Source organism: Lepidochelys kempii, chromosome 15 (genome assembly GCF_965140285.1).
Source record: "Lepidochelys kempii isolate rLepKem1 chromosome 15, rLepKem1.hap1, whole genome shotgun sequence".
Classification (NCBI taxonomy): Eukaryota; Metazoa; Chordata; order Testudines; family Cheloniidae; genus Lepidochelys; species Lepidochelys kempii.
Genome location: NC_136394.1, coordinates 15108999 through 15132812, shown reverse-complemented (window position 1 = coordinate 15132812; position 23814 = coordinate 15108999). Strand labels below are relative to the sequence as shown.

The 23814-nt window shown below is 44.3% G+C and overlaps 1 protein-coding gene across 1 annotated transcript in view; it reads left to right on the top strand.

The window, feature by feature from the left end:
• HIC2 (HIC ZBTB transcriptional repressor 2) overlaps positions 1–23484 on the top strand; it is a 95392-nt gene extending 71908 nt beyond the window's left edge. Inside the window, exons 3-4 of the mRNA XM_073313415.2 lie at positions 12846–12989; positions 20670–23484. Of these exons, the coding sequence (XP_073169516.1) occupies positions 20706–22406 (1701 nt within the window). The 5' untranslated portion in view covers positions 12846–12989; positions 20670–20705 and the 3' untranslated portion in view covers positions 22407–23484. The remainder of the gene's footprint in view (positions 1–12845; positions 12990–20669) is intronic.
• Positions 23485–23814: the final 330 nt, after the last annotated feature.

Here is a 23814-nt window from a genome sequence, read left to right as displayed (position 1 = left end):
GTTTGCTTGAGAATAATATTCCTTTTCCATGGAAAGGGGACCATTTTGGGAGTAGAAAAAACACTACATTTTGTGGGACTTTTCCACACAAGTGGACCACTTCCTTATATTTTGAATGGAAACACACTTTGACTTTTTCACACGCCTTCATTTGAGGGTAAAACAGAATGGGTCACCTTTTGAAAGCCCTAATCTGCAAGCTGGCCTGTGTGACTGGATCCCTGAATTTCATATGGCTGCAGATGAGCACAGGGACTGGTCTGCATAAAGCAGTTTGCAGGATTGGCACCAAAGTTGCTTCCTAACTGTCAGTCTGTCTGTATGTATGTAGCAGTGGTTTTAAGTCACCACTTTAATTGGTCAGTAAAATTCAGCATACTGGTCCAATAGGTCATTTGCCTCTAGCCCGGTAATAGCTGTTAGGGATGGCGAAGAGAAACTAACATTTGTCCATTTTGCTGTTCTTGTGGGGCTTGACTAGCTTTTTGTGGTTATGGGCCTAGGGGCACCATTCACTTACCTGTGAAAACCCCTGAATGGGCTGGAAGGACTAATGGGAATAACCCGAGCCTACAGGAACAAAAATATCCTTTAAAAATGAGGGGTCCTTAGAACAAGGTCCTAGGAGTCACTACTCCCAGGGTCTAGACTTTGTTCTGCCACTTATCCGTGCTGTGGCTTCCCCCTGGCTGAACTGATGAACTTCTGTATAAAATGGGCATAGCACATTTCAGAGAGAGAAAAGGCCGGGGCGCTGGGACGGTTTGTATTGGGAGGGGCTCTGAGAGCCATGGAACCCACTTCAAGCCAGGGGGTGCGGCAGCACTGCAAGAGCCCTCCCCAACCCCAGTTCCAGCACCTACGTATGAGGCTTAGTGGAAGGATGTCTCTAGCGCTTTTTGAGTTTGACATAAAGGTGCTAGAGAGCAAACTGCTGTCCACTGAAAATGAGATGGTTGGCAGAAGAGCACTTTCTGAAAAGGAATGACCAAATAAACCCTGGTCGGAGCAGGTCACCGGGTTCCCTTTCTAGCCACCATGTTCTGGGCTTTCAGAAGAAGCTGAGGCACCAAAATAAGGGGTCGGATCCTCCAAGCGCTCAACCCGCTGCGTGATGGCCACTTCTGGAAATCCAGCCCTTGGTTTTATATCTGAACTAGCACACGTGGATTTTGGTCCAACTTAGGTGTTCCAACGCACCATGTAAAAACAAATGAGGAAGTATTGAAGTGAGACAGACTTATAAAGGAGGGAAGAGCTCATGCTATATAGTCTTCCGAACCCTGCCGCCTGTTAAACAGTGGGGTGTCTTCCCCCACTCTCCTCCAAAAAGTTAATTGAGTGCAACACAAGTCTGTGTGTTTTCCATCTGTCACCCCACCCCGCAAAACCCCTGCCCTGCTGAAGTGCTTCCAAATACTGGCATCTCTGGGAAAGGGTTATAAATCACTAATTTAAAGTCTACAACAGGATAATTAACTAACCAGTTTGATGTAAATGGCTTAATGGGGCTTTACTAGACCCTTTGAACTTAAAGTAGCACTAAAAAGTAAACTGTAAATACCTTCAAGAAAAGTAATGCCATGTGTGAATGTGTCACTCCTTGGAGTGAGTGAGCCTGTTTTACTTGCCTGGAATCCAGTGGCTCATGTGACAGCAAACATGTCAATGGACAAAACACCCCTTTGAGATGACTGCAAATCCTCTGGAACACCAGAGTTTGCGCTCTTTGTGGGTTACTAACCCACTTTCCCTGCTTCAGAAAATAAACTGAATTCTCAGTTGAAGTGCAACTGTAATGAAGTGTATTGGGATTGAAGAAAAAGCCCTGAGGGGGAGGGAACCATAGAGCCCACCCTCACTTTCCTGGGGCTGTATTTGCATTAAGGTCTTTTGGCAAGCCCAGGCAGGAACACTAAATCACTTGAGCTGTTCGACTTGGTTTCAGAAGACCTTGTTACTTACTGAATCAGCTGCTACAATGCACGCCCCCGTGCAGCAGATTCTAGCTGTAGCTTCAGGGCCATTTGGGAGAAAGGGAGTCGCAAACTCTATGGAAAGGAGCCTTTCCCTTCCACAAGATGAAGAATGATCTAGTGACTAAAGTATCAGACTGGGGCTTGGGAAACCTGGGTTCTGTTCTAGTCTCTGTCACTGACTTGAAATATGGCCTTGGGGGAAGTCACTGATTTCTCTGTGCCCTATTTTCCCCAGCTGTAAAATGGGAGTAATGCACTCATTCACTCTCCCTCACAGCCGTGTCCAGGAAGGTTCGTGAAAAGCTGAGATCTGGTACGGAAGGTGATGATGACAAAATTCAGTACTATACTTTCCTTGCTCAGGTGGCTTCCTGCTTTATTGTAATCAAAGAGTAACTGTTTACTGTCATGTAGGAGAAGAGACAATAAAATGGCCCCAATTTGTTGACTGAAGAAGTTGACAAAATTGGCATTTCCGGCTTGCTGTGGGTGGGTGGGCGATATCAAGGAGCAGTACTGATTTAATTCAGGTTTGGCATATGTTGACAGAGAGGTTTGGGGAAAGCTTGCCCAGAGCCTGCCTACACTAGGCTAGAGCTGTTACTCTCTCATGTGAGCACTAAAACTAGATCACAAACTTAAAAAACCAAACTATACTCACTCACTCATGCTGCTTGCAGTGTCTGCTATTAGGTAGCCACCCCCGCTACACCAGTACACCTTAGTACGCAGGCTTTGATATCTCAGCATCTGACTGGGAAATGCTGTGAATACTTTATCTTAATCCCTCACTCCCACATGCTGACTTGAATCCAAGGGGAACTTCTGTGAATATTCTAATTATTTCAGTGTCGTTATAACCATATTTTTTTTAAACATTTCTTATCGGGCACAGTGTTCACCAGGCCTTTTATGCTGGATCTTTCAGATTCAGTGTCTCAAATGAGGAGGCAGAATGGCATTTAATGGTTGTGCACAGCAGGGGAAAGGAACCCTGTGGTGGTAAAGTGCTTCTTGTTTTGTGGGGGGGGTTTTCTTTCTAATTTATTTTTTTCCCTCAAACTATTTTTAAGATAATCTGTCACTGAGTTCTCCAATAATTTGACTCATTAAAAGAGAAATACTCTTTACCCTTTCTAGGAAAATAGCAATTAATTTAAAAAAAAAAAAGCAGAGTTGAATAACAATTTTCTTTTTTTAATTAGCAATGATCCAAGAAGGATGCACTGGGGGCTAAGGTTTGAATTCAATGGTGCTGAATTCCAAATGGCTGAGATCCAGCAAGATCCACTGGGATTTTGGCCATGTTAAGTGGAGGATTTTTTTAGTAGGTTAGCATTCTCATGAGACTTTCCACCATCCTTGGCAAAAGTCTGGCATTTTCCTGTGAAATTTCAGCTGCCAGAACTGGAAAGAGGGATGGATCCTTACAGTTGTGTGGTTTTTTTGTTTTTTAATTCAAACCAGGGAAAAAAGCCTTAGGTGTTGGTTTCAATTTGGAGATTTAAATATCTCGCTCACGCAAAATTATGGAGGTTTAATTTTTAGGTTTTGTTTCTTAAATACAAGCAGTCCTAAATGTAAAATTCAGATCTGAACCTGGATTTTCTTCTCCCTGAAGTTCTAATGTGTTTTAGATAAGCCCATATCTTTTTTTAAAAAAGCTTGTTTTATATCCTAAAATGGGAATACTATTCATCAGTTTCTAAAATTTGTAGTATGTATAAATAATCATTGTGGGTGGGGATTTCAGCAGCTCCTAAGTCACTTACAGCATGTCTTCATGGCAATTAGAGATCCACACTGGGCCCGTGCCAGCTGACTCAAGCTGCAGGGCTATTTAATTGTGGTGTAGACAATTTGTTCGGGCTGGGGCTGCAGCCCGAGCTCTGGGACCCTCCCACCTTTCAGGGTCCTAGAGCCTCAGGGCTGGACGTCTACACTGCAATTAAACAGCCCCTTGGTCTGAGCCCCATGAGTCCGAGTCAGCTGGCAAGGGCCAGCTACGGGTTTTTAATTGTAGTGTAGAGATACTCTTAGGCTCCTTTATAAATCTCAGCTTGTGTGTTTAGGCCCAATGCAGGAATTTCTCTTAAAACTACCCTAGTCATGGAATTCAGAATTCCAAAGCTCTATTTATTTCCTCCACTTTCTTACTAAGACCATGTTTTTTGTTTTGTTTTTGTTTTTTAAAAAGTCAATTTTCTTCTGAGACACACCAACCTGCTGTCCAAGATCCCTTTGGCTCTGCAGTTTGAGGGGCAGAAGCTACCCATAAATCCTGCTGTTAGCATTGTAGATGTTTCTGTGGCTGTCAGTGATGTCTGTTCTTTGTATACCAGCTAAACCCAACAGAGCTAAGTAGGGTTCTCCCTGTTATAAACTCCAGGAATGGGTGTCAGAAAATCTCTCTGCTAAATAGTCAGGGCAAAATCAGTGGGAGAGAGCAATAGCATTGAAAATAAAAATGCTAACAGTAAAGCGTAGTTTAAAAAAAAAAGTCACAAATTTAGACATGTGTCTGTTTCAGGTTCTTGGGTGTATTCATTGAATGGCCTTCCTGTTAGAACAGGAGATGAGAATTCAACCCCTTTCCCAACATGTCACATCCAACTCCTGCATAGGATCCAGCCGCTGTGCCAAGACCCATTACCTGTTCAGAAATGAATATGTACAGTTGGGAATATCTCTGTGAGGGAGCCAGCATTCTCATATACAGCTGGGATGCATTAAACCAGACTGATGAAAAATTGGCTAAAAAAAGTTAGTGTTTTTTTAAAAAAGGAAATAACCCCCTTTGAAAGTGGAATGTTTCTCCAGGCTGCTCCCAGCCATCTAGGATTTCTCCCCTGTGTAAGATGATGAGGGGCCCAGTAAATACCTTGTTACAAAACTCTCATTGACTTCAGTGGGAGACCTGGATATGCAAGGACTAACTTTGTGAGAAACTCAGAGATACGAGGACTCTTGGATACGGGTGTATTGTCGTTGTTACTCTAAGGTCTGCAGGAACACTGGTATTAATAAGGAAGCTGAGGAGACAAGCCTCCAAAAACATCAGCATCATAGTAGTCGGGGATGGAGAAGACCTACTACTAGTACATTATCTTCTCCTCCTGTCGCAGGATGGACTAGTTCCTTGTTGCAGGATGGATGGATGGTGAGGTGGTTTTTGCTATTCTAGTTCTTTAAAATGGCTGAGCAGTGTATTTTATCTTAAAGACTGACACCTCTGTGGAATTCTAGAGAAATCACCTTGAATACTGTATAGCTAGGGTAGTAGATTGATCAGGCAATCAACCAACCAGGGGTTGAAGACAGCTGGACTGCATCAGAGTATGACTGTTTCCTACCTAGTGTGGTTAGGGTTCTTGATGAGTGCGGTTTCTTCACCTGCTTGAGTCTCACCAGGTGTTTTGTTTGAGGCAGCAAGGATGCAGATTGTGCTGATGCACCTGCACTGTGGCACAATGATGCTTAAATTTAAGTTAGCCCACCATGTGGTTAAATGCTGTTCAGCCAAGGTCCTGCAATGGCAGTTAAATACTGGGTACAGGTGTTTGAGAATTCACCATGCCAAGAGTAAAGTTTTAGTCCAAATATATTCTTCCAAAGAGCATATCGGCATCCCTTCTAGAGAGCTCCTTGATGCTGTTACTTTATTTTAGTGAGCTCAGATAGAAATGGCAGAGTGGTAACCATACTTTTCCCCCCTGATATATAGCATCCATGTTCCTTGAGGTGGTTACTGATAGTTTGTTCTGTTTAGCTGAGCCAGACTCTGATCTCCGTGATATGGCTGTAAACGTGCTGGGATCAACTACTCCATTTAAACCAGTGTAAATCAGTCCAACCTGCTGTTTTTACCACCTGCCCCTTCAAGTGGAAAGGGGAGAGCTCTATAGGAAGTGACTTGGCAGTTTTTTATATTTAAATAGCCTTTTAGTTCTTCTCTCCTGCAGCTTTGGAATACACCTATGTGAATTCTCATCAGGAGTGCCTGTGAAACCTGCCAGCCAAGCCTAAAACTTGAATGTGGCCCCACCTATTGCATGTTGTGAGAGCTTTCTTTGGCACAAAGACTGTGTCTGCACCTTTTGCTAGATTCAGCATTGTCACAGCTTCACCCCTCACGGTTGATTCTCCAGTAGCTCCTGTTTCTTCCAGTGTTATCCTCTATAAATAGAATCTGCCTCACCCCTCTGCTCCCCAGCACCCTTGGGGGCAATTGCCAAATGAGGTTGTGCTAATATATCTTAAAGAACTAAGGGAATCCATTCAGTCTTCATATAAAATGTTCTTTGAGGCTTCTGTCCTTCAGCAAATGAATAGGCAGTTAAAGTAGCAGTTTGCATAGGTGGTAACTGAAGATGAATGACTTTTGAAATACTTAACCCTGGGTATTCAGGCAGTTACCAACAAAACACCCATAGGTAATCCTGATAATGGGACTTTCCTAGTTGCCCCATACTCATCGCTTGATTGTTTTGTAACCCATAGAATGTACTTTAAACTGGCATTATAGAATTGTTATGACAATATACCTGCCTAGGTCAGTATCTACTCACTTGCCTGTATCGTGGTGGTGATGATGGAAAATACTAATGGCATCTCACTCACCTGTCCAGAAAACAAAAAAATCACACACCCCAAGCAAACAGAATTTTGCAAGGGGTGCTGTTGGATCTGCTTCAGATTGTGCCACATTGAATTCTCTCAGTATTTGAAACTGGTGCCAGAACACGTAGGCATGAAAACTCAGCGACACAGGAAGGTGGGGAACTAAAAGAGAGCCGTGGTGGGTAGGAGGGTGGGGAACCCTTCATCACTGTGCTGTAGACTCTAGCTCTACCAACTCAGGACGAGATTCTCATGGAGTAACAGCAAAATCTGGTCCTCCAAACTATATGAAGTAACTGGCAAGTGATATGCTCAGCTACCATGGTGCTCAGCATGGTATGAAAGCCTAGACAGACACAGATGCTTTGTAAATGAATCATTAGTGGTACACAGATGCAAACTGGCAAATTAGACTCTACTGGATGAAGGGAAGAGACATCTCCCACAGTATATTTAATCATCCTCATCACCTCTCTGTTAAAACATTAATCTCAACAGTGTCAATAAAAGCAGATGTCCAGCATAGGAAATCTTCCAAATCGCCTCTAAAATAAAAACAGGGTGCTTGTTGGAGTAAGTCAGGTGAGGGCAAGCAGTATCTCTGGCAGTCCTACCAACAGCATTGATTAAGGTATGGAACAGCAGTGTTTTTCCAATTTTACAGACAGCATCTCTGCTAAATGATGATTATTTATTATTTACTACTCCTTGTTTGGTACTCTGTGAAGTTAAATGGTGCTTTACAAAGTAAGACATGCGCCCTGTCCTGCGGAATTTGTGGCCAATTTCATCTTTCATTGGATTTACTCTTTTTTGCCTTTTACTGGTGGGAGGGAGAGGACTTTCCAGGACAAGAATTTCTAGCGGCTGACTCAGAAGTGGAGACTTCTCTGAGGTGTAGAAACCTGTACAGGGCTGAGGAACCAGTTAGTACTTAGCAAACCATTCATAGTACATAATGGCCGCTCAAGGTAACTGAGCGCCAAAGGCACCGCCTTCATTTCTTGCTGAGGAGCTGGATGACGACTTTGCTGTTTAATGCATTACGTCATCACTAGCTGCACAGACATTTGGGTCTAGGCAAAAATTGCATACCTGTGATAACAAAATCTATTTCTTTGTCTGTTGAGGACACCCAACTTCTGTGCTCTCTGGTAGTCAGGATGTAGAAGTGTAATGACAGCTTGGTCTAAGTTCTCATGGCAGCGCAAAATGTGCTCATATACCTTTTCCTCTCCTCAGCCCCTGCCATCACTGCCTTCACACTCAGTGTTCAGGGCAGCTGCTGCAGCAGTGAGTGCATGGGGTTATTGCACTGTCACGCTGTGCAGTCAGCTCTGTGTGGAATGCTCCTCTCGTGACACAACCAGCGAAGCTCACTGAGGACACACAATAAATGGGACTTGTGTGGGAGAGCCTGTCTCCAGATCTGCCCCGTTCCCTCAGCACTCCAAAGCCTGGTTTAACAAACTTTATAACTCTTAATTCTCTACCGGCGATTGCAACAATGCAAGTGGTAGTAGATAGGAATAGCGGAGCTACAGCTGTGAAGTTTGCCACCGTCGGGCAAAGGAGAGCGCCAAAGATTGAGTGGGGCACTCCCTCCCGCTCCGGGATCCTGAAAGGGTACGTCTACACTATGGGTGCTACCCCGTAGAGTAGGTGCTTCCTGCATCAACAGAACTGCTCTTTTTCTGTGGGTGTAGGTCTTCCACCTCCCTGAGCAGCAGTACTTTGTCAATGGCAGAATGCTTCCATTGATGCAGCAGCGTCCGCACCGGGAGCTAGTTTAGCTTACCACCGATAGCCGCTGTTGCTCAGGGGTGTGAATTTTCCCCAGCCCCGAGCAATGTAGCTGGATTGATCTAAATGTTAAATGTAGACCGGGGCTGAAAATCTAAAACCTCTAAAATCTCTTCCCTTGCCAACTAAACTCCACAGCCACTGCTTCCTCCATCCTCCAGGCTGTCCAGCACACTGATGTTCAGCTCCTCTTATGACAGTGGGAATGTTTGCTCCTTTCCCATCCCTGACCACCTCTTTATTTGCTGGAGGGATAGCCATACTTGGGGTTCGCTGAGGGGCACGGCTTCACGTTGGAGCAGGACTTCAGCAGAGTATTCAGAGCTGCTTATAGCAACAGTGCATGTGCAGTGCCCTGTTGGAAAGGGTGTGCAGGAGGGGTTGGGAGAACGAATGATGGGGCTGAAGAATGTAGCTCTCATGGTTTATAGGTTAGTTTGTGGCTGTAGAGTCTGGACGTTGATTTTATGTGATGCAGCATGGGTCAGGCAGGCATGTTGCTGGTGTTGATGGTGGACTTGGTTGCCATTGTACATGGCGCTTGGTTTGTCAATCATGCTAGTTTTATGCAAAGGAAGATCGTTAAAGGGGAACCTGCCTGCCTGGAGGTTTTTGACTTCAGTTTTAACCCTACAACCCAAAGAGGAAATGTGCTAATTCTTGAAGCTCTAAGATACAAGCATAGTAAATTCTGTCCCCTGAATAGGCAAAGAATCTCCTGGACTTCTTTCCACCTCTCATGAGTCACTTGCCAGCTTTGGCAGAGAGTTGTTCTATGCCCAGTCCCCTAGCCTGCCATCCTAAAATGAAACATGGCAAGCCAGGGCAGGTAGGGGAAAACGTGACCATTTGACTTGCTCCAGGCAAGAAAGACTTCGAAAGGTCTCGGACATCCAGATAAATCTTAAAGGAAGAACTCTGTATATCAAGGCCCAAAGGTAATTGACTGTAAGAAGCTAGATTAATTTTTGCATACATAAGAACGGCCATACTGCATCAGACCAAAGGTCCATCTAGTCCAGTATTCGGACAGTGGCCAATGCCAGGTGCCCCAGAGGGAATGAACAGAACAGGTAATCATCAAGTGATTCATCCCCTGTCGCCCATTTCCAGCTTCTGGCAAAGGGACCCGGGTGGTAGGTGCGTCAGGGGTGTCTTCTGCTTGTATGTGCTGGGTCTGCTTAAGGATATGGACGTCTTTCTGAAATAAGAGGCTGTGTCAGACGACTGCTTGGCTTTAGGGCTGCCTTTGTCTGGTGGGTTTTGTCGAAATGCAGGTTTTGGTGAGCTTGTTCAGCCAGTTCTGAGTTGCATGAGTGTCAGCGTCTGTTGATTGCTACCTGCTCCTCCTGTCTCCTGTGGTTTTTGTTTCATGGTTCTGCTACATCCCTGGAGTCCATCATGCTTGGCAAATATCACAAGGGTTTCACTGCTTCATGGGTGCTGGTTCATGTGGGCAGCAGTAGACAAACGTGTTCTGTACAAGATTTCTGCTTAGGGATGGGCAGCACAAGCAGAGACCAGTGGGAAGTTTGGCCTCCGTGTGAATGGGGAGGCTCCACCAGTGGGAAATGTATCTTTATTTAAACAGTTCTGTGTTGTTTCCGCAAGCTGTTTTTCCCTTACAGCAGTAACCACTGAGCAGAGCTTCTTGCTTCACAGTAGCTAGTAGCAAATTGCTGTAATCTGTATGTAAATCTGCATTTGAGCTGCTGTCTCACTCCAGATTCCAGAAATGCTTTAATGCGTTGCTCAGCACCCCCCTCCTAAACTGGGTATCGCCACGTGCTTCACAGAGTTAGTGTTGGCATATGCAGCCACCATTATATACTCAGCAGTAGCTTACCCACAGCCTGGATGTCATTGGCTTACTCCAGAAAGAGCCGAGAGGTAAAGGTTCCAGTTCGCAGGGGCTGAAACCCTTGTGCCTAAGCTAATACAGACACTCTGTTTAAACACAGCTTTTCACACTGGCAGTGGTCCATTTTAAACCGGTTCTGCACTGCTGATCCTGGTCCAGTGTAAACTGGGTCAGTAGGAGTGTATGTGCTTAAATTTCACCTTTGTTTGATGAAATCTTGTCAATAAATCTGGCCTGTTTTGACAGCTATAATCTTAATGCAAAAGGCCTGTTATTTCAGCATAAAAATGATTTAGTTACAAAAGTGACAGGTGGTATTGGTTCAGCTTTCTGTATATTTCGGGCCTGAACCCAGCACACGTCCAGGCAGAATGAAGAACCTTCTCTCTGCATTCTGTATCCTCTCCAGGGAGGAGCTTTATAGCTGCAAGGCCAGTGGTCCTCATTTACTATCAATCCCTTTTAAGGAAATTCATTACAGTGAAGGTGTCTTGCAGTTTGATTTTTTTTCTGGGACATGGAAATGATGGCCAGAATCGTAACTTACTTGAGAAGTGCTATCCAATCATTAACTCCCAGCTGGACAGGCACACAAGGCAGGCAAAAAGAACTAGAGCTATGCAAATGTATTGCTCCCTAACAGGGGAGCAGAACCTCATTGCTGAGAGTCCTGTGAAGCTAGGCAAGTTTTCTAGTCCATGAGTACCTATGAAGCTAGGCAGGGGGTTTATTGCCTCTTGGACAAGCTTTGTAGATTGTAATTTCTACTTTTGCTGAGAAAATTCTGAAATATCAACACAGTCCCTCATAAAAACTATGCCTGATAAGCCAGGTAGGCCTGAGCCCAAAAATCAAATGCTGTCTAGGAACTTTCCAGCCATCCTTCCTCTTCCTGAGTTTTACCTTGTCCTCCTTTAAAGCCTACCTCCCCCCCCCCCGGCCGAGTCTTTTTGGGGGGGTATGTCCACAGGCTTCCACGTAGACCAATAGTAGGAGGGATGCTGGGAGACATTGTGGGGAAGGGAAAGAATGTTTGCCATGTTCTGTCCTTGAACCCCTGGTTTATCAGGCCCAGACATATTGTGTAACTGTGTTCACCTGACAACAACATTCACAGCATTAAAAGTGCTTTGCAGGCTCTCCTCCAATTTGAAGCAAAATTTAGTTTTAATTACTTCCCTGATTTCACAAGTGGTATATACCTCTTTTACAAACAGCCCTATAAAGGGACCCATATTTAATGTCTCATCCAAAGGATTATCCTTCTCAGTAATCCTTCTTTATTTGATTATGCTAACTCCTGAGGGAGGAGACTCTGAGGTTGTAGGACTTGCACTAAGTTTCACAAGCCTGGAGCATCTATGTAACATTCACTTAAAATGGGGAGGTCGCATAAGCTTTTCTTTTCAGCAGGAAAGGTGGAATTATACATTTTTAATGTATAGCAACCTTCAGCTGCAGCACTGCAGTGTAGCTGCTTCCTGCAATGATGGAAGGGGTTTTTCTCTGCGAGGCGGTAGCTAGGTCAATGGAAGAATTCTTCTGTCCACCTAGCTGTGTCTGCAACAGGGAATAGGTTGAGCTATCTGGTCGCACAGGACATAACGTTTTCACAGCCCTGAGCAATGTAGTTAGATGGACCTAAGTTTTAGGTGGGGACTGTGGTGTAGTTTGCCATGAATCGGTTTAATCCTCAATCACTGAGACACAGTGAAAGTCCTAAATCGTCAGAGCTCCGTTATCATTGTGGTACACTGAGGCCTGGTCTATGCTTAAAAATTAGATCAGCAGAGCTACGTCACACAGGGCTGTGAACCATTTTTGTGCCATGAGTGCTGTATTTAGGTTGATCTAATCCCTGGTGTAAACACAGCTACCTGCTGCCTCTTGGAGAGACTGATTAACTAGGTAGGGGGAAAAGCTTCTTCCGTCAGCGCAAGAAGCCTCTACGCTACGGTGCGTCCCTGGGAGAGCTGCAGATGTGCCACTGTAGTGCGATACAGTAGGCCATGCCCTGAGGTTCAGTCTTGGAATAATGGACTCTTTCCCTTTCTGTATATAACTGGGTCCACAGGAAACCAGATTGGCTTAACGCGATGGCAGTTCTGTGACAGGCGGATTTCAAGGTAGGGCAGTGGCAGCTTTTAGAAGTGCTCCTTCAAAGCCATGCGAAAAGCATCGTGCAGAGTATGGGACTCTGAAGATTGTGGCATGAAGACTTCAACAATGGAGAAGCATTTCTAAATCACCCATCACTGTAGTGTCTAGTTGCTAGATAGCCTTCAGGGGGCAAAATGAGGTGATGAAGGTGTCTTATGGACAGCTATTCCCTGGGAAGCATTTCCGTGTTCCTATCTGAAGCTCTTCGGGTTCTTGTATTTCTGAGAAAGGAGGTTGCCAGAGAAAAGGATCCAAGAGGTTTGCAAGGGGTTCCCCATAATGTTTGCACATCCCTGCCCTGTGCAGCTCAACAGTCTGAGAGGGGGTTAACGATAGAAGCAGTTGTTGTTGTCTTTAAATTAGGTGGCCATTTGAAATGTACGTTTCAATTTTGATTGCAGTTTTTTAATTGCATTTAACAGCGTCCCTGCTGGTTCTTCATTCAGCATCTGTGCAGCCACGTTCTATTGATGGCCTGTTGTGATTTCAATGGAACATCATGGGATGTACCTGGCACGTCAGGCAGCACTGGATGGAGGTGCCCTTAGCCCAATGTACCTGGCATGGTAAGCGGCAACGAAGTGGTTAACGTGCATTCTAATGCTCCGAGTTTCAACACATAACAAGTTGCCCCTGCTTTGCTGCAGCTTCACGCAGACCTGATCGCCCTTTGTTTTCCTGGTATTGTCAACACATACTAGCCTTAAGGAATCCCTGCATTCTTCACCCTCTTGAGTTTTTCTGCCCCATGTGCAGTTTGCTATGCATCAGGTATCTGGCGCTGCTTGTTACCTTTTGGGCAGGAGGACACGGTGCTGCAGGAATCCTCAAACCTTTTTGCTCTTCACATTTTGAGGACAGAAGCCAGGGGTCCCTAGCTGCTGAGCTTGTTTTTCCCCTCGTGCTTCATGTCCAGACATCACAACACAGGCTACCAAACCCAAGGATGCTTGTGTCAAAAACCAAGCAGAACAGATTCTGCAGCAATTCTGAGGCATTTGCTTTAGTAAGCAGAGACTCCCTTTCTTTTTGAGAGCAGTTCTGCACAGTACTAATTTCACCACAGCAGCCCAAGTGTGGCTCACGTTAATTTCCCAACATCTTACCCTATGGTTTGACAAGATATCGCACTCCTCCCTTCTCTCCCCCATCCCTATTCCTACCGCTTTAACTGTGCAGCCGGTTCCTACTGTGCATGCTGCTCGGCCCCTGCTGTGCACACCTTTGCCCTTGTATTGCTTGCAGGGCTAGTCTGAAATATATTGAGACGAAGTGTGAGATTCTCTCTCCATGAACACCATGGTGCTGCGTCCAGTTTCCCACCTGGATCTCCTGGGGTTTCACCCCTTCCACCTAGAGCTTTTGCTGATCCTCTTCTTCTTCTTTTTTTTTTTTAAAGAGAGAGAGAGAGAATGAAAAGGGGGACTTTATTGACGCTACTTCAGCTCCAGTGCTTTGACTGTGTTCAGGGGATGGGAGGTTGCCATTTGGGATATCACTATCAGCACATCCCTAGGGCCAGCTTTGACTGCTTTAGAGCTGAACCCATGCACCCCGTGTGTGTTTAATTACAGGGCATTTGCAGCTCCCCAGGGAACCTGTGAGGCACCACCAGTCTGCAGGGAGGTGCGCATCCGTGAGAGCCCACGTTTCCTATGCCTCGTCCCAAAGACCACGATGAAATTAACATGTGGGCAGTATTCCCACAGCGCAGATGGCCGTGGGGTGAAGGGAGCGTTAGAGTAGGAATACATCCTGATAAAGCCCTTTTTCACCCAAGCCTCTTGAAAAGGGTTAAGTGTTGTCACCCCATTTTACAGATAGGGAAGCTGAAGCAGAGAGAAGTGAAGTGACTTGCCCACAGGAATTTGGTGGCAGTTGGACACAGTGCATTCTTCTGTCTGTTAAAGGCTAGAGGGACCCAAATAAATTGGTGGAAGAAGAAAGCAGAACAGGGAATAAACTTCCCGTTTGTTTTTTGTTCATGTTCACCGGAGTGCTGCAGAGCTGCTGGGGACAGCAGGCAGTCAAGGAGAATACCACCTTTTCCTTCGTATATTAAAATGTGCAAGGCAGGCTAAAGTTTAATGGCATCTAATTTGATGCAGAGCTTCTGATCTCCATGTTAGATTTTTATCAATCATAGTTATTTCAGTACACAGCTTCTCCATATCTAGCCTCTCTGCCGCCCACAAATTCTCTAAATGAAGCAAGGGATTCGTTAGGTCTGCTTTGGAACTATTCTTTGCTTCACTGGTGTTCCTTTCAAAATATAAACACTGTCTAACACTCCAGTCTGAAACTCAGCAGTGAAATGAAATAGCGTCTCCTGCCATAGGTTGCAAAGATAGTTACAGTCTTCGTTTCTTTGGGATTTGCTTTGGGGATGGGTGTAAGTATCTTTTTTTTTTATGGTCCTTAAACAATCCTAAAGCACTGTAGTGGCATTTAGTATTTCATCCTAAGTAGTTATTTTTTGTTACTGTTTGTATGTGTTTTGACAGTCTAATTTTAACCAATTTCCTTTCCGAAGTCTTGATGGTAAATGGAGAGAGGATTAAGTTGTTCTCACTTTGTAATAAAGCAGCAAAGCTCTTAGAGCACATGGTATGTTCTACGCTGTATTCAATGCCCATCAGACCAGAATATGCCCTAGTTTGGCTTTGAGCCACTGATTTAATAAATTGATTATCAATTCTCACAAGCATCCAGTTCCTTAGGCAATATTGCTTATGAAGACACTGCCAGCTCCTAGTTAGTGTAGGTTTATTTTAATGCTGTTCATTGTGTGTAATATCTTAGAAGCATAACATTTCTGTTCTCTCCCATTTTTCCATTAGCTAGACTCTGGCTGTGGGTGGGGGTGAATTCCCTGTAACGCTAAGACTCCCATTTTGTTTCCTTCCTTTATTGTGCATCAGGATCCTTGATGAGGTTCACACTTCTGGAAACGGTGTATACTAAGCGGTTGCTGTTACTGCAGGGTCACTGAAACTGGGCAGGAGCCTTCCTTTATAACTGGGTTATCTCTACTACTATGTGACCAATACACCCCTAGTTCTGTTTGGTCCTAGACAGTATGCAAAGGACGCTCCATTGTGTTTGATCACAAATGTTAGTAATAAGTCTCCTACTCAGCAAAGAGAGTCTGCCATGTTTTTAAGTATCTTTCTTAATGGAAAAGCATCTGAAATCCCACTGTGCCCATGCTACTCCTGGAATGGAACAACTTTTGTTTTTTATTTCCTTCCCCTAGAATAGAGCAAGGCTTCTTTCAGTGGTCCAAAAACAGTCTTAGCATTTGATGCTCCACAGTTGTTGTTTTGGGTTTTTTCAGGAAGCTCTCTTGAGCATTCAGCACTAATACAGTTGTAAAGCTTTAATATCCTGTCCCCTTTCAGAGCTATGATACAGGTGCACCAGGTATTTATAATAAAGTTGTAATGTTCACCATTTATTTATTTGGAATGCTGTGGTATTTTTTTTTAATTGGATCTATGCTGTTCCTTACTGTTTGGGAGCATCCTAGGGATTGTATAGTCTCCTAAATGCTATGGATTGCTGAACAATTCCTGCACCCATCTAGTGAACAAGAGGATGCACTCCATCTCAGGATGCATCCCTGTTAAGTGGGTGTTTGGAGCTGGTCAGTTCTGGACCAATGTCTGTAATGGATTTATGATGATTTGCTGAGCACTTCAGAAGATACAGATAAAGGCCAGGTCTACACTACAAATATCTGCTGGCATAGTTGTGCCACTTGCTTTTGCTGGTAAAGCTTATTTTGCTTGTGGGGGCTGAAATAAGCTGTGTCCACACTAGGAGCTTTTTGCTAGTACAGTATACTGATATAGCTATACTGGCAAAGTGCCTCTAGACCTGGCCTGGGACAGTGCTGCTTCATGGAGTTCACTACGCTGTTGCTGCTAAATCAACAGGAATCTCTAGTCTGGGGAACACTTAATCCGTTACGTTGCATTGGAGTGCTTGAAGTTGAAAAGTGACTACTGGTTTTAAAATCTTCAACCCCATCTCTGCTACTCCATGATTGCTTTAGAAAGCTCACTGGTTTTCATGAGTGCCACAAAATAGCAATGTGTGGTAGTAATTACTTAATACTTGTGATGCTGATGCACAAAGATACAAATTGAAGCTCTGTAATAAGCAGTCATCATTAAAGAACACGCACCATGCTAAAAAAACTAAAGAAGACTTACTTAGGAAGGAAGGTCACAGACGTATTTTCATACCTCATAAATAAGAGTTAAAATTCAACACTTCTTTCTTCCCACCCCTCCAAGTACTGACTTGCCCATTTAGGATAGTTACTTCCATAGTTGGCATTTGTGCTGTAACGTGGAAATGAATATGCCAGCTACTTCAGCTAGTTCCCTGATTTATTTGATATGATTTAATCAAAGGTCTTTCCCCTGAGCAACTAAAGGAGCCCTTTAATCTCTGCAAAGCCTTATATCAGACTGGCATTTGCAATTCAGGCATATTGCATGTTCTGTATATACAAATTTGCCTGGACAATCACTATTTCCAAGTGACATAAACTGTGAAATAAGTTGGGTTTTAGTTCAGTAACCTACTAAATTTCTCATTTGTCTGGCTAGGCAAGACTTCTTATTGTCTCTCATTTTCCTTCCCACATATTTCCTTTATGGAACAGCTTAAAATCACTCTCTTTTTGTGGGAAGGGGTGTTATATGCACATAAAACAACAACCATACTGTTAGTGAGACCAATGCAACTAGCTGACCATTTGCTCTGCTTGAGCAATGGGTATTTATTTATGTGTAGGTGTTGTATTTAGTTATGCTGTAAGTAACGTTTTTCTCCCCTTCCCTGTCCATATGGCTCGATGACGCAGAAGTTAGTCATATTTTACATGACTAGATGATAAATGTGGGTGTCTGGTGCTTTTGTGTGCTGCTGTCTCTTCCCCTTAATCAGGAGTTCCGGAAACAAGCCATGAAAACCAGACAAATTGGATGTGTGCTGCAACTCTCCAGTTTGGCTAATTACAGCATGCATAGTTTTTTAAAGTGCTTGTCAGTATCAAATAGTGGAGACCCTAGTCTCCTAGGGCTTTCATGCAGCTAGTGTGTGCTTCCCTACCAGACAGAAATGCCATATGGGGAGGGGAGAAGAAATGAATAATTACTATTTTGCTCAGGCTTGTATTTTATTCTTTGTCCTCCACCCTTTCTAGCATCCACCCATCTCTGGGAACAGTGTTAAACTTCTGCACAGTAGAGGCCAGATTCACCAGTACGCTCTGGCTGCCTTGTGTTACTGAGACAATACAGAACAGCCAGGGTGTACAGGTGAATGTAGCTCTCGGTATTTAAATTCAAATACCAAGTATGTGTGCGCGAGCACTGGATTGGATGAATGTGGATAATGAACATGATTTGAAAATTTTACCAAACACCTACTTGCTGTCAGATCCACCTACTAGCCAGATGTAAAAAGTGAGTCTTCTTGTAGAAGAGTAAACTGACTGCCTTGCAAACTGTTAGCAGCCGTGGAAGCACTGGTGGAGCAGCCTGTTAGCCGACTTGGGAAGAAAGCTTTGCATTGGCTTATATTTGGAAGGTTTTCTATACAGCCATAAGAGCTAGAAACTCTGCTGTCCAGTGAAAGCCTGCATGGCACAGAAATTGATGGCACAGGCCACCCTTGACAGGGAACTCTTAACCATTTACCACTGGCTAATGGTAGCATGGATTTTTTTTTTTCCCTTCAAGCCTCGAGATTGACAACATAATTCAATATTTCTTTAGCCTGAGTACATGAGACTTGACCCAGAGGGATACGGTGGGTCTGAATGGGGTAATGGGAAGCACAAGTAATAAAAACATTAACTGGTAACTAACTTACTGAGCTTAAAAAGAGGAAGTTAACCCCTTCACTGCTACCAGAATACTATATTCCAGGCCTGTTTCCTTGGAGAAAGCCATTTGAATGATAGACAGCAGGATGGGGAGTGGGAGAGAAGCTTGTAATGCTGAAAGAGACCTAGTGGAAGCAAATTTTCACTACAATTCTGGATTTCATATGAGCATGGAGGGAACTAGAAAGATGTAGACAAATGGGAGGGAGAATATTTTGGAGTATTCTAAAGGAGTTGTCAGCACATTGGAACCTTCAGCCTTTGCCCACCCCGTTTCCCTTCTTTTCCTTTTAGAAATCCAAGGGCTGGTCTACCCTCCATTCCTGGACTGCTTTAACTAGACTGATTTGAAACTGGTCTTGTTAAGTTGGCACATCTAGTGTGGTGACAGTTATATCAGTGCAAAGGTACTTAAAGTTATAGCAATAGGATCTACTGGTATAAGGTGCCTTTATACCAATATAACTGTTTGTGTGTCAATTGTAGTGGTTGTACTGATTTAACAATATCAGTATAAAATCACAGCATTAACTGAAATAGTTAAATTGGTACAAAAACTGTGTGGAACAGGCCCAAGTCACAGAGATGGTTAAAAGCATGAACACGCTCTGGCAGATGCTGTATATCCAAGAGAATCCAGCCAGAACTTTTATGGCCTCCAAACGCTCTGCTTAATTCTCTGTTCTCACTTCTCATGTTGCTTACTGCTGATTTTTGGAGACCAGTCCTTATATTCAATTACTTCAGTATGAACTCTCCCTGGGTAAGAGCTTCATAATGAAGATGATAGTGGTTTTATTCCAGCTCTGGGTCAAAAGTTAATTGGAATTAATTCTTGAGGTTCACTAGAGGGAGAAGAATAGAGGATAATCTACAAACTAATTAACCAAGGTCTAGAGAACGTGTTGACGTGTGTTGTATGTTTGGTGTTTAATAGAGACCAATGAATTTAAGCAACCATTTATAATGAGAAAAATCACAAACTTTTTTTTTTTTTAAGAGGAAACTTACATTTCTATCTGGAGGAAGTTCATTAACCCCAGACCGGTTACCCAAAACTCGTTTGGCTGAGAGGGAACAGGTACTTTTTAAAATAGATGTCAGGGAAATGCCTCCACAGAATTTGAATGCTGAGATCAGTGAAGTACAGGGCTGGATTCTGTGTGTATGAAATCCAGCTAATGAAGTATAAAAGGAACTGGAAATCCAAATACAATGCGCATAATAGAGGGTTAGTGTCAAGTATTCCATGTAATACCCAGGAAATCCTCAAATGTAATTGATCTTGATTTTCCCCCTTGCCATGCATTTCAAAAGATAAAATAGTGCTTGGAAATCCAGTGGATTTTTATGATGTTTAAAAGTCAGTCGTGCTGCCAACATTAAAAGTCCAGATATATTAGCGCACTCTGTGTGTGTGTGTGTGTGTGTGTGTGTAATAAAAAATATGCAATATATGGATAGAAAAGGTGTTTGTGGTCTTTAATCTCACCATCATTCAGGGGACAGAATGAGAGAGGAAACATGAGATAGGTGATTTATCTGTTTAAACAAAACCCTTGTGTACTATTATTTCATTTTTCTTTTTTAATCCAAGAAAATAATGTAAAGTTATTGACAAGCTTTTTTTTTTTTTTAGGAGTGGTAACATGAACATTTAGCACTTTAAAGAACTTTAACAATGCTAATTAATTTGGAGCCCTGGTTTTGTCGTCCTTGTCTTCCTGGGGACCAGGATGTGGATTTGAACAGGGGGAAATTTTTAAACTCACATTTTATACTCTTACAAGTTCCCCCTTCTCTTCCCCCTCCCCTCCCCCCCCCCCCCCCGATTTCCCACCTCGATGTAATTAACTTGCATTGCATATGGAATAAATTGCTGCCTGTATTATTTTTAACCCCAAAGACAGAAACCATATATTTAAAGCAATGAAAGCTGCTGCTTATGATAAATATTTTACATGTTTCAAATATATGAATAATGGTGGAACAGCTTGCTTTTTTTCCCCATCCCCCTTAAAGGGGTTCACGCCGAAGGAAAAAAACAAACTGAAAACTAACCATTGCTTCCCTGCTGATCTTTGGATAGGTAGTTTCAGCCTATCATGAGTGTTTAAGATATAGATATAGATATATATTTTAAAAACCCTGAGGCTTTAGCATGAGAAATGTTTCTCCCTGTATTCTTAGCAGGAGCACAGCTTGCAGTGCTGGAATGCACCCAGAACTCCTTAGTCAGTGTCAAACCTAATATTAAACAGCAGTCTGTTAAACCAGTCTATTAAACACAGGTTTGTCCAAGTGGAAATGGTGGGCTCACAGATCTTATTCTCTTGTCTTGTAGGTGGTAAAGTGAAGGTGAAAGGAAGAGAAGGTGGAGATGGAACTGCCAAATCATGCCAAACAACTGCTACTGCAGCTGAACCAGCAACGAGCCAAAGGTTTCCTCTGTGATGTGATTATTGTGGTAGAAAATGCCCTGTTTCGTGCCCACAAGAACATCCTGGCAGCCAGCAGCATGTATTTCAAATCCCTCGTCCTGCATGACAACCTGATTAACTTAGACACGGACATGGTGAACCCCACCGTGTTCCGACAGATCTTGGACTTTATTTATACTGGGAAGCTCTTAACGACTGACCAGCCCGGTGAACAGAACTTTAATGCTCTCCTCACCGCAGCAAGCTACCTCCAACTGCACGACCTGGCAGCTCTCTGCAGGAAGAAGCTGAAGCGGAATGGGAGGTCTTTCACTGGCAGGGCCGGCGGCCCCAGTGTCGGGAGACCCCCCAGGAGTCAGAGGCTTTCTACCACTTCAGTCATCCAAACTCGTTATTCAGGGTCAACTGAGGGCATGAAGGGCTCACACTCAAAGGAGCTGCCAAAGGGAAAGGTCTCTGACGATGAGATCTTCATCAGCAGCTCTAACCAAGAGAACTCTCACTCCTTAAGCAGGGGAGCCAGCAAGAACGGCGGCAGTGCAAATGGAAGCAGTGGCGACCAGGAGCTCGGCCTCGACCTGTCCAAAAAAAGCCCGTCGCTCCCCGCGGCAGCCTCCCAGGACGACACACAGCACAGTGAAAGCCAGCACGGCTCTCCCCAATCTGCCTCAGCCCCCGCAGCCAACAGTGCCTCATCATTCGACGAGTCTGCAGCCGGAGCCCCCCAGAGTGCAGCAGACAGCAGCGAGCCCATGGAGATGGACATGAACGAGGAGAGCCACTCCCTGGCGGAGAGCGGCCAGCGCAAGAGCCTCCGGCACTCGGCACGCAAGAAGGAGTGGATCAAGAAAGACAATGCTTTTGACCGGAAAGAGGGGGGCAAAGGTGGTGAGGAAGGCGAGGGGCTACCCAATGGCATCCTGGTGGGTCCCTTGTCCAAGTCGGCCGAGCGGAACCTGAGCAACGCCTATGGCCCGGAGCAGGCATTCCAGTGTAAAGAGGAGATAGAAAACGGCAAGGAGATGAGCGATGACAGTGGACAGAGCGAGTGTGAGAGTGGGGGGCACACCAGCGCCAACTACGTCTACCGGCAGGAGGGGTTTGAGCCTGTGGCCTACGGTGACAACCTGTATGTCTGCATCCCCTGTGGCAAGGGCTTCCCCAGCTCCGAGCAGCTCAACGCCCACGTAGAGACGCACACTGAGGAAGACCTCTACATCAAGGAGGAAGGCACATATGGCGACAAGGAGGAAGCTGAGGATTTGTCCAACCCTAACCAGCCCTATGCTGCAGAATCCCGGCCCTTTAAGTGTTCAGTATGCGAGAAGAGCTACAAGGATCCAGCCACTCTGCGGCAGCATGAGAAGACTCACTGGCTGACACGGCCCTTCCCTTGCAACATCTGCGGCAAGATGTTCACACAGCGGGGCACCATGACACGGCACATGCGCAGCCATTTAGGGCTCAAGCCCTTTGCTTGCGAGGAATGCGGGATGCGCTTTACCCGGCAGTACCGACTGACAGAGCATATGCGTGTCCACTCAGGAGAAAAACCCTACGAATGTCAACTGTGTGGTGGGAAATTCACCCAGCAGCGCAATCTGATCAGCCACCTGCGAATGCATACCTCTCCCACATAAGCCAAAGACTCCAGAATGAGCTTCAAGCCCATCCGCAGTGATTTACCTTTCTGTAGACTTGCTGCTTAAGAGGGCAACTCCCCTCCTCTGTTCAGTCATGGGCGGCCTAAACAAACGTAGCTTTAAGATTTTTTTTTTTTAATAAAAGACAAAGAAACGTAGGTCCACAGCCAAGCTGATGCCCTTCTCAAATCATTCCCCACCCCCCCCTTTCTAAATCTCAGTGGCGTGGCAAGAAATGCCGTTTATTTTTGTGGGTGTTGACTTGGTCTCTCTTTTGATCCCTCTACCCAGGTAGCAGGAGTGAGGTCTCCTGCCTGTTGGATGGTAAGTGGGAATGGGGAGAGACATTCCATCTGATCAGCTGGGGCTGTACCAACTCTTTATTCTCCCGCCCCCCTCTTCCTTGGCACTCCTGTAGTGCTTTATAGACATTGATCAAGTGTTATTTTCTGCACTAACAAAAAGTGCAAGTGGAACGTGTTATCCACTGGCTACTCTGTGGGCTTTGCCTTTCCTTTTGCATTAATGTTACATTACTAATGTCCTTACAACCAGATTCAATAAGGGCATTTCTTGCGACTCCTTTAAAAAACAAAAAAATTAAAAAAAAAAAAAAAAGAACCCCATTTTCTAACAATGTGTTACAAAACCACAAAGCATTGCTTTTGCTGTACCCAGTGCAGAAGCTGTGGACTGACTGTGACAGGGTTGGCAGCCCATTTAAATTCTGTGGGAAGCTGTGATGGTGATGGGAGTCGTCATCCTTCCCCATGAGGTGGAGATGGCTAAAGCAGTCTACCTAGGTGTGTGCCACGTAGTGTTTCAGTTCAGGAAATGGCAACACTTTTTTTTTTCCCCCCCTTTTGGGTTTAGTCTTTAACCTTGGCATACCTAACCACATGCCTCACCCCTCCTCGCCACCTCTGCAGCCTTACCCATGACTGAACAGGGGTGTGGGTGCCCTGGAAATTTCTTTCAGTGAGCAGGGGGTAGTCTTTACTTTTCTAGTAGTTTCGTATGAATATTCTTTGCTTAGAGGTACTTGTTTTATTAAAGGAAAAACCATTGTAATGTTTATGTGAATGTTTGAACTGGAAGGTCTGAGGTTAATTCTTGGGGTGGGTGGGGTAGGGAAGGGGTTTGATGTAGGCTGGACTTGCTACAAGTTCCTTAGGTACTTTTTTTTTTAATTTTTTTTTATTTTATTTTTGTGTGTGTGTATGTTTTTAGCTTTCCTCCCTCACTAAAGAGCGAGTCTGTGTGAACAGACCCGTTACCTTTGCTACCTCTTGAATTCATGAGAACAATAAGATGGTTAGTGAAAGATTAGGCAGGTATTTTTTTTTTATTGTAAGTAAATGTATAAAGTAGAAGCTAAATTAAAATTAAGGGATTTTTTTACCAC